This window comes from Phocoena sinus, chromosome 6 (genome assembly GCF_008692025.1).
Source record: "Phocoena sinus isolate mPhoSin1 chromosome 6, mPhoSin1.pri, whole genome shotgun sequence".
In the NCBI taxonomy this organism is placed as follows: Eukaryota; Metazoa; Chordata; class Mammalia; order Artiodactyla; family Phocoenidae; genus Phocoena; species Phocoena sinus.
The window spans coordinates 31,398,600-31,413,185 of record NC_045768.1 but is presented as its reverse complement, the minus strand read 5'-3'; the positions used below and the strand labels follow the sequence as shown (position 1 = coordinate 31,413,185).

Sequence of the window (14,586 nt, the reverse complement as noted above, 5' to 3'; positions counted from 1 at the left end):
TGAAGGAGTGACGACTTAGCAAGAAGAAAGCCACCTTCTACCACGCCTGCCTTCCCCAAGAACTACATTTCCCGGTACGCTTGGCGCCACGTGCTCTTGTGAAGTATAAAGAGAGGCAATTACTTCCTATTGTCCCTGTCCGCCTTCGCCTGGCGGTGCCACAGTGTTTCCTGGGAAAGGTAGTTGTAGCGTTGGTGGTCAAGCCCCAGCAAGAGCGCGCAAACTAAACTTCCCAGCAAGCAGCGCGCCGGCCTGGGAAGAGGGGAAGATGGCGGACGCCAAAGACGGTGTTTTGTGGCCTGCGGGAGCCTCCCGTGCCCCAATTTCATTCAGCTTCAATCGCACGTCTGCCCGGAGATGGCTGGAGGGAGACGCGGCTCCGGAGAAGGATTTCTTGAAGACCGAGAAACGGAGGGAGCTACAGAGTGTGCAGCCCTCAGAAGCCCCCAAGGAACTTGTCATCCCTTTGATCCAGAATGGCCATCTTAGGCAGCCACCGACCCAGGCCCCTGGGCCATCCACACATACTGAGGTCTTGGTGGATGGGATGTCCTCCCAGGCTGTGAAGGAGGTCATTGAGGAATCCACGAAGTCTCTGGAGGAGAGAGAGAATGCGGGTGTCGACCCCACGCTCGCTATCCCCATGATCCAGAAAGGATGCACCCGCGACGGAGAAGGGGCAGACAGCGAACCCCGGGCTGAGACAGTGCCGGAGGAGGCTGATTATGAGGCAGTCCCTGTAGAGGTCTATGGGCTGGCCATGCTGCGGGGCATGGGCTGGAAACCTGGCGAGGGCATCGGCCGTACCTTCAATCAAGTGGTGAAGCCCCGTGTCAGCTCACTGAGGCCCAAGGGGTTAGGGCTGGGCACCAACCTGACTGAGGTCCAGGCCCTGGCCCCCACCGGCCCCCACCACCTGCTGAGGCCAGATGAGGAGCAAGAGAAGGATAAGGAAGACCAGCCTCAGGGACTGGTGCCTGGAGGAGCTGTGGTGGTTCTTTCTGGCCCTCACCGAGGCCTCTATGGGAAGATGGAAGGCCTCGACCCTGACAATGCTCGGGCCATGGTCCGTCTGGCTGTGGGGAGCCGCATGGTGACTGTTAGTGAGTACTGCCTGCGGCCTGTCTCCCAGCAGGAATTTGACAAGAACTCCTTGGATCTGAGCCAGGTGAGCAAAACTTCCCCAAGGCAACAGAATGGAGCAACCTCGTCTTGGAAGGCCCCTCAGGATCAGGACCTCCACGTCTGGCAGGAGGACTCAGCCAGGAAGCGGAAACACCATCCAGACCGGTGGGACCCTGAGCATCTCAGATGGAGGCAGGATGGGCCTGCAGCCAAGATTGAGAAAGCAGCTCCCAGGAGTCAGCACTGGCTGCACAGGGACCTACGTGTGCGGTTTGTGGACAAGCTGCACAAGGGTGGCAAGTATTACAACACCAAGATGACAATCGAAGATGTCCTGAGCCCGGATACCTGTGTGTGTCTGACAGATGAAGACCAGGTCCTGGAAGGCCTGAGGGAGGGCATGCTGGAGACCCTAGTCCCCAAGGTCCAGGGCAACCGGGTGATGGTGGTGCTGGGGCCATGGGCTGGAAGGGTGGGCCGTCTGCTGGACCGCGACAGAGAGCAGAGCCGGGCACTTGTGCAGCTGCAGAGAGAGAATCGGGTGGTGGAGCTTCACTATGATGCCATCTGCCAGTATGTGGGCCCCAGCGACTCGGAGGACTGACCTGTGGACACACTTCCATCACCCAGGTTGTTACCAATCCCATACAGTGTGAAAAGCCTGCCTTCACGAAGGTGGTGGGGGGGTCATGTTTCCGCCCTCCACTTGCAGTGCAGCCCTGGGACAGGATGGACCAGAAGGGAGGCTAGAAACAAACCCAGTATTTACCAGAACTTAGTATATAATAAAAACCAATTCAAATGCTTTGTAAAAAAAAAAAAATACAACAACAGCAGAAAGAACAATGTCACCATATATTTTGATACACTTTATGTTGTATGAAGTGCTTTTGTGTAAATGTTCTCATTTGAGTTTAAAAACAGTTTCAGGAAGTTGGCAGTGATTATTACTCCCATTTTACAGTTGAGAAGTCTGAAATTCAGGAAAGTGAATGGACTTTTCTAGATGATAACAGCAATAATATTAACAGATGTTTTTTGATCATAAATTTTAAATGGTTGTTAATAGCTAATGTCTATTGACAGTTAATATTATTAGCTGTTGATTTCAATAGATAATGTTTCTTGGCCCCTCAATGAATTATGTAATTTAATTATCAGAAACCTCTGATTAGGTACTACTTTTACATTTTCCTATTTTACAGATGAGGAAACTAGGGCTTGGGGGAGTTAGGCACCTAGCTCAAAAGTCTGGGATTTGAACTCAGGTAGTCTTCTATGCTTGTATGTTGGGTTAGATTCATACTCTGGCTTTTCCTCTTCTCTAGCTTTGGCCTTTGAGATCCAAAACAACATGAGCCCACTTGGTAACTTGGTAGTCCCAATTCGACCATCTTGTAAAGAAAGAAAATTTAGCAACTAGTATTGTTTCAAATAATCCCACAATATACATTATATTGAATATAGCCAACCTTGAGATGCTGTGTACTGATGGCATCTTGATGGGACAGAATGAAGCTATTGATCAAAGGAAAAAAAGACACGTGCCTCTTTAGAGTCAGCCTTACATTTGTTTGCAGCTGGAAACAATTATGAGTTTCTGCTACAATAGAGAAGAGTGACAATATGCTGTCAGCCAAAGACCTAGAAATCTCACAATTAAGCCAGTCTCAACTTGGCATTGAGATGCCTCTGTAGTCATGGGTGAGGACCTCCAGGTGTTTACATCATTTTCAACCCAACATTTTCGGGTACTTCATGTGACTCCAGCTCTGTGACAAATGTGAGTTAAGTTTTCTGAGTCTCAGGGCTTGGGCAGAAATGAAGGTATACAGATGGAGGGCTGATGCAGAATTTGAAGTATTGTCACGTTTGTGTCAATGGCTGAAAAAGTTTCTGCAAGCAGTCAGAACATGTTGCTGCACATCAATTAGATAAAAAATTGCTGAGTTTCAGTAAAATTCTGCTGGCCATGAAGGTGAAAACCATATTGTCAGAGCTTTTTGTCATCTATAGGACAAATACTAGGCTTCTTAAGCACTGTGTGTCTGTGTGTATGTGAGAGAGAGAGAGAGAGAGAGAGAGAGAGAGAGAGAGAGAGAGGGAGAGGAAGAGAGAGAGAGGGAGAGAAAAAGAAATTTCACAAACAAGATAATAAGCCTGTGGGTATATATGTATATTGGCTGTAATCTCTCAGTTGCAAAAGTCAAACTCAATTCAGGCTGGTTTAAACAAAGAAACACAAACTGGAATCCATTGGCTCATGTAACTGGTATTTTCAAGGGATCAAGCTATATTTAGAAATGGCTGAATTATGAGATTAGATTAATATCATTAAGAAGCTTTCTCTTTTTCTTTGTCTTACAAATTGAAAAATATACTATTTTTTAATTTGAATTCATTCTCAGGAAGGCTCTCTTCATATGGCTACAAAGCTGTCCTTAACCACATCATCTTAAATGGTTCTTAGCCTCTATAATCCTATAAAAGGGACTACTTCTTTACCAGTAGTTCAGAAGAAGTTCCATGGAGGGCTCTGATTAGTCTGATGTGGGTCATCTGATCATCTCTGAACCATCTTTTTTTTTTTTTTTTTTTTTTACATCTTTATTGGAGTATAATTGCTTTACAATAGTGTGTTACTTTCTGCTTCATAACAAAGTGAATCAGTTATACATATACATATGTTCCCACATCTCTACCTTCTTGCGTGTCCCTCCCTCCCACCCTCCATATCCCACCCCTCCAGGCGGTCACAAAGCACCGAGCCGATATCCCTGTGCCATGCGGCTGCTTCCCACTAGCTATCTACCTTACGTTTGTTAGTGTATATATGTCCATGCCTCTCTCTCGCTTTGTCACAGCTCACCCTTCCCCCCACCATATCCTCAAGTGCGTTCTCCAGTAGGTCTGTGTCTTTATTCCTGTCTTACCCCTAGGTTCTTCATGACATTTTTTTTTCTTAAATTCCATATATATGTGTTAGCATACGGTATTTGTCTTTTTCTTTCTGACTTACTTCACTCTGTATGACAGACTCTAGGTCTATCCACCTCATTACAAATAGCTCAATTTTGTTTCTTTTTATGGCTGAGTAATATTCCATTGTATATATGTGCCACATCTTCTTTATCCATTCATCCGATGACGGGCACTTAGGTTGTTTCCATCTCCAGACTATTGTAAATAGAGCTGCAATGAACATTTTGGTACATGACTCTTTTTGAATTTTGGTTTTCTCAGGGTATATGCCCAGTAGTGGGATTGCTGGGTCATATGGTAGTTCTATTTGTAGTTTTTTAAGGAACCTCCATACTATTCTCCATAGTGGCTGAACCAATTCACATTCCCACCAGCAGTGCAAGAGTGTTCCCTTTTTTCCACACCCTCTCCAGCATTTATTGTTTCTAGATTTTTTGATGACGGCCATTCTGACTGGTGTGAGATGATATCTCATTGTAGTTTTGATTTCTCTAATGATTAATGATGTTGAGCATTCTTTCATGTGCTTGTTGGCAGTCTGTATGTCTTCTTTGGAGAAATGTCTATTTAGGTCTTCTGCCCATTTTTGGATTGGGTTGTTTGTTTTTTTGTTATTGAGCTGCATGAGCTGCTTGTAAAGTTTGGAGATTAATCCTTTGTCAGTTGCTTCATTTGCAAATATTTTCTCTCATTCTGAGCATTGTCTTTTGGTCTTGTTTATGGTTTCCTTTGCTGTGAAAGAGCTTTTAAGTTTCATTAGGTCCCATTTGTTTATTTTTGTTTTTATTTCCATTTCTCTAGGAGGTGGGTCAAAAAGGATCTTGCTGTGATTTATGTCAGAGTGTTCTGCCTATGTTTTCCTCTAAGAGTTTGATGGTTTCTGGCCTTACATTTAGGTCTTTAATCCATTTTGAGCTTATTTTTGTGTATGGTGTTAGGGAGTGCTCTAATCTCATACTTTTACATGTACCTGTCCAGTTTTCCCAGCACCACTTATTGAGGAGGCTGTCCTTTCTCCACTGTACATTCCTGCCTCCTTTATCAAAGATAAGGTGTCCATATGTGCGTGGGTTTATCTCTGGGCTTTCTATCCTGTTCCACTGATCTATCTTTCTGTTTTTGTGCCAGTACCATATTGTCTTGATTACTGTAGCTTTGTACTGTAGTCTGAACTCAGGAAGCCTGATTCCTCCAGCTCCGTTTTTCGTTCTCAAGATTGCTTTGGCTATTCGGGGTCTTTTGTATTTCCATACAAATTGTGAAATTTTTTGTTCTAGTTCTGTGAAAAATGCCAGTGGTAGTTTGATAGGGATTGCATTGAATCTGTAGATTGCTTTGGGTAGTAGAGCCATTTTCACAATGTTGACTCTTCCAATCCAAGAACATGGTATCTCTCTCCATCTATTTGTATCATCTCTAATTTCTTTCATCAGTGTCTTATAGTTTTCTGCATACAGGTCTTTTGTCTCCTTAGGTAGGTTTATTCTTAGGTATTTTATTCTTTTTGTTGCAATGGTAAATGGGAGTGTTTTCTTGATTTCACTTTCAGATTTTTCATCATTAGTGTATAGGAATGCCAGAGATTTCTGTGCATTAATTTTGTATCCTGCAACTTGACCAAATTCATTGATTAGCTCTAGTAGTTTTCTGGTAGCATTTTTAGGATTCTCTATATATAGTATCATGTCATCTGCAAACAGTGACAGCTTTACTACTTCTTTTCCGATTTGGATTCCTTTTATTTCCTTTTCTTCTCTGGTTGCTGTGGCTAAGACTTCCAAAACTATGTTGAATAAGAGTGGTGAGAGTGGGCAACCTTGTATTGTTCCTGATCTTAGTGGAAATGGTTTCAGTTTTTCACCATTGAGGACGATGTTGGCTGTGGGTTTGTCATATATGGCCTTTATTATGTTGAGGAAAGTTCCCTCTGTGCCTACTTTCTGCAGGGTTTTTATCATAAATGGGTATTGGATTTTGTCAGAAGCTTTCTCTGCATCTATTGTAATGATCATATGGTTTTCTCCTTCAGTTTGTTAATATGGTTTATCACATTGATTGATTTGTGTATATTGAAGAATCCTTGCATTCCTGGAATAAACCCCACTTGATCATGGTGTATGATCCTTTTAATGTGCTGTTGGATTCTGTTTGCTAGTATTTTGTTGAGGATTTTTGCATCTATGTTCATCAGTGATATTGGCCTGTAGTTTTCTTTCTTTGTGACGTCTTTGTCTGGTGTTGGTATCAGGGTGATGGTGGCCTCGTAGAATGAGTTTGGGAGTATTCCTCCCTCTGCAGTATTTTGGAAGAGTTTGAGAAGGATAGGTGTTAGCTCTTCTCTAAATGTTTGATAGAATTTGCCTGTGAAGCCATATGGTCCTGGGCTTTTGTTTGTTGGAAGATTTTTAATCACAGTTTCAATTTCAGTGCTTGTGATTGGTCTGTTCATATTTTCTATTTCTTCCTGATTCAGTCTTGGCAGGTTGTGCATTTCTAACAATTTGTCCATTTCTTCCAGGTTGTTCATTTTGTTGACATAGAGTTGCTTGTAGTGATCTCTCATGATCTTTTGTATTTCTGCGGTGTCAGTTGTTACTTCTCCTTTTTCATTTCTAATTCTATTGATTTGAGTCTTCTCCCTTTTTTTCTTGATGACTCTGGCTAATGGTTTCTCAATTTTGTTTATCTTCTCAAAGAACCAGCTTTTAGTTTTATTGATCTTTGCTATCGTTTCCTTCATTTGTTTTTCATTTATTTCTGATCTGATTTTTATGATTTCTATCCTTCTGCTAACTTTGGGGTTTCTTTGTTCTTCTTTCTCTAATTGCTTTAGGTGCAAGGTTAGGTTGTTAATCGAGATGTTTCCTGTTTCTTAAGGTGGGCTTGTATTGCTATAAACTTCCCTCTTAGAACTGCTTTTGCTGCATCCAATAGGTTTTGGGTCGTCGTGTCTCCATTGTCATTTGTTTCTAGGTATTTTTTGATTTCCTCTTTGATTTCTTCAGTGATCACTTCGTTATTAAGTAGTGTATTGTTTAGCCTCCTTGTGTTTGTGTTTTTTACAGATCTTTTCCTGTAATTGATATCTAGTCTCATAGCATTTTGGTCGGAAAAGATACTTGATACCATTTCAATTTTCTTACATTAACCAAGGCTTGATTTGTGACCGAAGATATGAGGTATCCTGGAGAATGTTCCATGAGCACTTGATATAAATGTGCATTCTGTTGTTTTTGGATGGAGTGTCCTATAAATATCAATTAAGTCCATCTTGTTTAATGTATCATTTAAAGCTTGTGTTTCCTTATTTATTTTCATTTTGGATGATGTGTCTATTGGTGAAAGTGGGGTGTTAACGTCTCCTACTATGAATGTGTTACTGTCGATTTCCCCTTTTATGGCTGTTAGTATTTGCCTTATGTAATCTTGGTTGTAGGTTTTTCTCCTTCATCACTTTAAATATGTCCTACCACTCCATTCTGGCTTGTAGAGTTTCTGCTGAAAGATCAGCTGTTAACCTTATGGGGATTCCCTTGTGTGTTATTTGTTGTTTGTCCCTTGCTGCTTTTAATATGTTTTCTTTGTATTTAATTTTTGACAGTTTGATTAATATGTGTCCTGGCGTATTTCTCCTTGGATTTTTCCTGTATGGGACTCTCTGTGCTTCCTGGACTTGATTAACTATTTCCTTTCCCATATTATGGGAGTTTCCAACTATAATCTCTTCAAATATTTTCTCTGTCCCTTTCTTTTTCTCTTCTTCTTCTGGAACCCCTATAATTCGAATGTTGGTGCGTTTAATGTTGTCCCAGAGGTCTCTGACACTGTCCTCAGTTCTTTTCATTCTTTTTTCTTTATTCTGCTCTGCAGTAGTTATTTCCACTATTTTATCTTCCAGGTCACTTATCCGTCCTTCTGCCTCATTTATTCTGCTATTGATCCAATCTAGAGTATTTTTAATTTCATTTATTTTGTTTTTCATCGTTGCTTGTTTCATCTTTAGTTCTTCTAGGTCCTTCTTAAATGTTTCTTGCATTTTCTCTTTTCTATTTCCAAGATTTTGGATCATCTTTACTATCATTATTCTGAATTCTTTTTCAGGTAGATTGCCTATTTCCTCTTCATTTGTTAGGTCTGGTGTATTTTTATCTTGTTCCTTCAACTGCTGTTTGTTTTTCTGTCTTCTCATTTTGCTTATCTTACTGTGTTTGGGGTCTCCTTTTTGCAGGCTGCACGTTCGTAGTTCTCTTTGTTTTTGGTGTCTGTCCCCAGTGGCTATGGTTGGTTCAGTGGGTTGTGTAGGCTTCCTGGTGGAGGGGAATAATGCCTGTGTTCTGGTGGATGAGGCTGGATCTTTTCTTTCTGCTGGGTAAGTCCACGTCTGTTGGTGTGTTTTGGGGTGTCTGTGGCCTTATTATGATTTTAGGCAGCGTCTCTGCTAATAGGTGGGGTTGTGTTCCTGTCCTGCTAGTTGTTTGGCCTAGGGTGTCCAGCACTGTAGATTGCTGGTCGTTGAGTGAAGCTGGCTGCTGGTGTTGAGATGGAGATCTCTGGGAGATTTTCGCAGTTTGATGTTATGTGGAGCTGGGAGGTCTCTTGTGGACCAGTGTCCTGAAGTTGGCTCTCCCACCTCAGAGACACAGCACTGACTCCTGACTGGAGCACCAAGAGCCTTTCATCCACATGGCTCAGAATCAAAGGGAGAAAAAGTAGAAAGAAAGACGTAGTAGAAGTAGAAAGAAAGAAAGAAAGGAGGGAGGGAGAGAGGGAGGAAGGAAGGAGGGAAGGAAGGAATAAAAAGAAAGAAGGTAAAGTAAAATAAAATAAAGTTAGATAAAATAAAGTTATTAAAATAAAAAATAATTATTAAGAAAAAAAATTTTTTAAAAACCACAAAAAAAACGGATAGAACCGTAGGACAAATGGTGGAAGCAAAGCTATACAGACAAAAATCTCACACAGAAGCATACACATACACACTAACAAAAAGAGGAAAAGGGGGAAAAATCATAAAAAATCATAAATCTTGCTCTCAAAGTCCACCTCCTCAATTTGGGATGATTCGTTTATTCACGTATTCCACAGATGCAGGGTACATCAAGTTGATTGTGGAGCTTCAATCCGCTGCTGCTGATGCTGCTGGGAGGGATTTCTCTTTCTCTTCTTTGTTCTCACAGCTCCCGGGGCTCAGCTTTGGATTTGGCCCGCCTTAGCATGTAGGTCGCCGGAGGGCGTCTGTTCTTCGCTCAGACAGGACGGGGTTAAAGGAGCAGCTGCTCACTTAGGCTGGAGGGGAGGGGGGGGCACGGAGTGCAGGGCGAGCTTGCGGTGGCGGCGGCAGAGGCCAGCAGGACGTTGCACCAGCCTGAGGCGCACCGTGCATTCTCCCAGGGAAGTTGTCCCTGGATCTCGGGACCCTGGCAGTGGCGGGCTGCACAGGCTCCCCGGAAGGGGGTGTGGATAGTGACCTGTGCTCGCACACAGGCTTCTTGTTGGCGGCCGCAACAGCCTTAGCGTCTCATGCCCGTCTCTGGGGTCAGCGCTTATAGCCGCGGTTCGCGCCCATCTCTGGAGCTCCTTTAAGCAGCGCTCTTAATCCCCTCTCCTCGTACACCAGGAAACAAAGAGGGAAGAAAAAGTCTCTTGCCTCTTCGGCAGGTCCAGACTTTTCCCTGGACTCCCTCCTGGCTAGCCGTGGTGCACTAACCCCTTCAGGCTGTGTTCACGCAGCCAACCCCAGTCCTCTCCCTGCTCGGACCAAAGCCCGAGCCTCAGCTCCCAGCCCTGCCCGCCCCAGCGGGTGAGCAGACAAGCCTCTCAGGCTGGTGAGTGCTGGGTTGGCACTGATCCTCTGTGCGGGAATCTCTCCGCTTTGCCCTCCGCACCCCTGTAGCTGTGCTCTCCTCTGCGGCTCCGAAGCTTCCCCCCTCCGCCACCTGCAGTCTCCGCCCACGAAGGGGCTTCTAGTGTGTGGGAACCTTTCCTCCTTCACAGCTCCCTCCCACTGGTGCAGGTCCTGTCTCTATCCATTTGTCTCTGTTTATTGTGTTTTCTTTTGCCCTACCCAGGTACATGGGCAGTCTCTTGCCTTTTGGGAGGTCTGAGGTCTTCTGCCAGCATTCAGTAGGTGTTCTGTAGGAGTTGTTCCAGGTGTAGATGTATTTCTGGTGTATCTGTGGGGAGGAAGGTGATCTCTGCATCTTACTGTTCCGCCGTCTTCCCGGAGCCCATCTTTGAAGTAAACTGGAAGGATGGACGCTGAGATTGACTAGCCTCGGTCACGTGCTCACCTCTGAAAAGAGACGGTAGAGGCCACCCTCCTCAAAACACATAGACTGAGAGTATGGGAGAGGTGTTTTGTAAAATGAAAAATGTGTTTCTGATAGCAGCTAACTGAACAGATGGTCACTACTTGTGTGTGTGTCAGTGTGTTTGTTGTGTTGTGTTGTGTTGTATTATTTAAGGCCAAGCCCTAGCCACAGTTCATCAGTGACATTATGAGATTCGATTCAAATACCATTTATAACTTTGTAATCTTTTGTTAGTTTAGAAAGTTTATGCTTAGCTACATTTCCAATGTAAGAGATGAGTGACTGATCTTGGATTGCTGCTAAGAAGTGCTAGAAATGAAATTCAAATGTCATTTTGAATTCATATATACCAGCTAGTATTCAAGTAAATTATTCACTTTTTTATACAGATAACTTAAAGTATAATAAAATAGTTAACTTTGGTAATATTAACATAACGTTTAGATGTTCAGTATATTTCAATAAATATTTGTTGACTTCTGAATGAACACATAAACAAAATCCTAGTTAGTTTTTCTCTATTGTCTCATGCTCTTAAAAGAATTTGAAACCAGAGGGCAGACAGCAGCAGCAAGAAGAACTACAATCCTGCAGCCTGTGGAACAAATACCACATTCACAGAAAGATAGACAAGATGAAAACGCAGAGGGCTGTGTACCAGATGAAGGAACAAGATAAAACCCCAGAAAAACAACTAAATGAAATGGAGATCGGCAATCTTCCAGAAAAAGACCTCAGAGTAATGATAGTGAAGATGATCCAGGACCTCGGAAAAAGAATGGAGGCAAAGATCGAGAAGATGCAAGAAATGTTTCACAAAGACCTAGAAGAATTAAGAACAAACAAACAGAGATGAACAATACAATAACAGAAATGAAAACTACACTAGAAGGAATCAATAGCAAAATAACTGAGGCATAAGAATGGATAAGTGACCTGGAAGGCAGAATAGTGGAATTCACTGCAGCGGAACTGAATAAAGAAAAAAGAATGAAAAGAAATGAAGACAGTCTAAGAGACCTCTGGAACAACATTAAACACAACAACATTCACGTTATAGGGATCCCAGAAGGAGAAGAGAGAGAGAAAGGACCTGAGAAAATACTTGAAGAGATTACAGTCAAAAACTTCCCTAATATGGGAAAGGAAATAGCCACCCAAGTCCAGGAAGCACAGAGAGTCCCATACAGGATAAACCCAAGGATAAACACATAGAGACACATAGTAATCAAATTGACAAAAATTAAAGACAAAGAAAAATTATTGAAAGCAGCAAGGAAAAAACGAAAAATAACATACAAGGGAACTCCCATAAGGTTAACAACTGATTTCTCAGCAGAAATTCTACAAGCCAGAAGGGAGTGGCATGATATACTTAAAGTGATGAAAGGGAAGAACCTACAACCAAGAATACTCTACCTGAAAAGGATCTCATTCAGATTTGATGGAGAAATCAAAAGCTTTACAGACAAGCAAAAGTTAAGAGAATTCAGCACCACCAAACCAGCTCTACAACAAATGCTAAAGGAACTTCTCTAAGTGGGAAACACAAGAAAAGGAAAGGACCTACAAAAACAAACCCCAAACAATTAGGAAACTGGTAATAGGAACATACATGTTGATAATTACCTTAAACGTGAATGGATTAAATGTTCCAACCAAAAGATACAGGCTCACTGAATGGATACAAAAACAAGACCCATATATATGCTGTCTACAAGAGACCCACTTCAGACCTAGGGGCACATACAGACTGAAAGTGAGGGGTGGAAAAACATATTCCATGAAAATGGAAATCAAAAGAAAGCTGGAGTAGCAATACTCATATCAGGTAAAATAGACTTTAAAATAAAGAATGTTACAAGAGACAAGGAAGGCCATTATGTAATGATCAAGGGATCAGTCCAAGAAGAAGATATAACAATTATAAATATATATGCACCCAACATAGGAGCACCTCAGTACATAAGGCAACTGCTAACATCTCTAAAAGAGGAAATCGACAGTAACACAGTAACAGTAGGGGACTTTAACACCTCACTTATATCAACAGACAGATCATCCAAACAGAAAATTAATAAGGAAACACAAGCTTTAAATGACACAATAGACCAGATAAATTTAATTGATATTTATAAGACATTCCATCCTAAAACAGCAAATTACACTTTCTTCTCAAGTGTGCATGGAACATTCTCCAGGATAGATCATGTCTTGGGTCACAAATCAAGCCTCAGTAAATTTAAGAAAATTGGAATCATATCAAGCATCTTTTCTGACCAGAATGCTATGAGATTAGAAATTAATTACAGGGAAAAAAAAGTAAAAAACACAAACACATGGAGGCTAAACAATATGTTACTAAATAACCAAGAGATCATGGAAGAAATCAAAAAGGAAATCAAAGAATACCTAGAGACAAATGACAATGAAAACACAATGATCCAAAACTTATGGGATGCAGCAAAAGCAGTTCTAAGAGGGAAGTTTATAGCTATACAAGCCTACCTGAAGAAACAAGAAAAATCTCAAATACACCTAAAGAAAGAACTAGAGAAAGAAGAACAAACAAAACCCAAAGTTAGCAGAAGGAAAGAAATCATAAAGATCAGATCAGAAATAAATGAAAACGAAATGAAGGAAACAGTAGCAAAGATCAACAAAACTGAAAGCTGGTCCTTTGAGAAGATAAACAAAATTGAGAAACCATTAGCCAGACTCATCAAGAAAAAGAGGGAGAGGACTCAAATCAATAAAAATGAAAAAGGAGAAGTTACAAGAGACACCGCAGAAATACAAAGCATCCTAAGAGACTACTACAAGCAGCTCTATGCGAATAAAATGGACAACCTGGAAGAATTGGACAAATTCTTGGAAAGGTATAATCTTCCAAGACTGAACCAGGAAGAAATAGAAAATATGAACAGACCAATCACAAGTGATGAAAATGAAACTGTGCTTAAAAATCTAACAAAGTCCAGGACCAGATGGCTTCACAGGTGAATTCTGTCAAACATTTAGAGAAGAGGTAACACCCATCCTTCTCAGACTCTTCCAAAAAATTGCAAAGGAAGGAAAAATCCCAAACCACCACCATCACCCTGATACCAAAACCAGACAAAGATACTACAAAAAAAGAAAATTACAGACCAATATCACTGATGAATATCGATGCAAAACTCCTCAACAAAATACTAGCTAACAGAATGCAGCAACACATTAAAAGGATCATACACTGTGATCAAGTGGGATTTATCCCAGAGATGCAAGGATTCTTCAATATATGTAAATTAATCAATGTGATACACCATATTAACAAATGGAAAAATAAAAACCATATGATCATCTCAGTAGACGCAGAAAAAGCTTTTGACAAAATTCAACACCCATTTGTGATAAAAACTCTCCAGAAAGTGGGTATAGAGGGAACCTACGTCAACATAATAAAGGCCATGTATATTTAAAAAAAAAGAATTTGATTTATTTTGTAAAATATTCCAGATGTTTGCCAGTGTGAAATAAAACTAGGCTAATGATCACTAGATACTGTTTATTTTATTTGACTCCCATCATCTTTCGGTTGTTGAGCTCATGAGAGGAAAGACTGCTTTTCCAAACAAGAAAAGAATTCTTGGTGGATAGAATTAGGATTCACTTAATCATAAAATATGAGCAAAGGTAACTGATGGTGATCAAGATGTCTAATTTTCTTTGAACAAGGAATTATTTTGCGGCATTCTTCAAATTAAATCCATAAAATTTCATGCTAATTATGCTTGAAATGTGAATTTTGATGTGATTTTAGGAGCTACTACAGCTTTATTCTGTAACATGTTTCTTTCAAATTGCAATCATAAAACGTTGAGGCATTTTCAATATAGGATCTTATTTCAGAAATCAACAGCATCCAGAACGATGGCTCATTGGAAAAGAAAATTCATATTATTCTGTGATTTAGATTATTGAATTGGAATGAAATAATGTTCACTTCTCTTAAATATACTATTTTTTAATTAAAGAAAATAGCTAGAGTTTCAGAGTGCACAGCCATAGAATTGTGTCTTTTAAAATTTGTTTGTGACTATCCCTATTAAAAGATCATACCACTATGGCCTTCTGCACTCCTTTCTATTTATTGTTTTTGAATGCTGTTCTCCTCAAATTATCC

The 14,586-nt window shown here is 41.1% G+C and overlaps 1 protein-coding gene across 1 annotated transcript; it reads left to right on the top strand.

The window, feature by feature from the left end:
- Positions 1 to 268: 268 nt before the first annotated feature.
- LOC116755804 (G-patch domain and KOW motifs-containing protein-like) lies at positions 269 to 1,735 on the top strand. The gene has a single exon (XM_032635753.1). It carries the CDS (start codon positions 269 to 271, stop codon positions 1,727 to 1,729), a length of 1,461 nt encoding a protein of 486 aa, XP_032491644.1. The 3' UTR covers positions 1,730 to 1,735.
- The last annotated feature ends 12,851 nt before the right edge of the window (positions 1,736 to 14,586 follow it).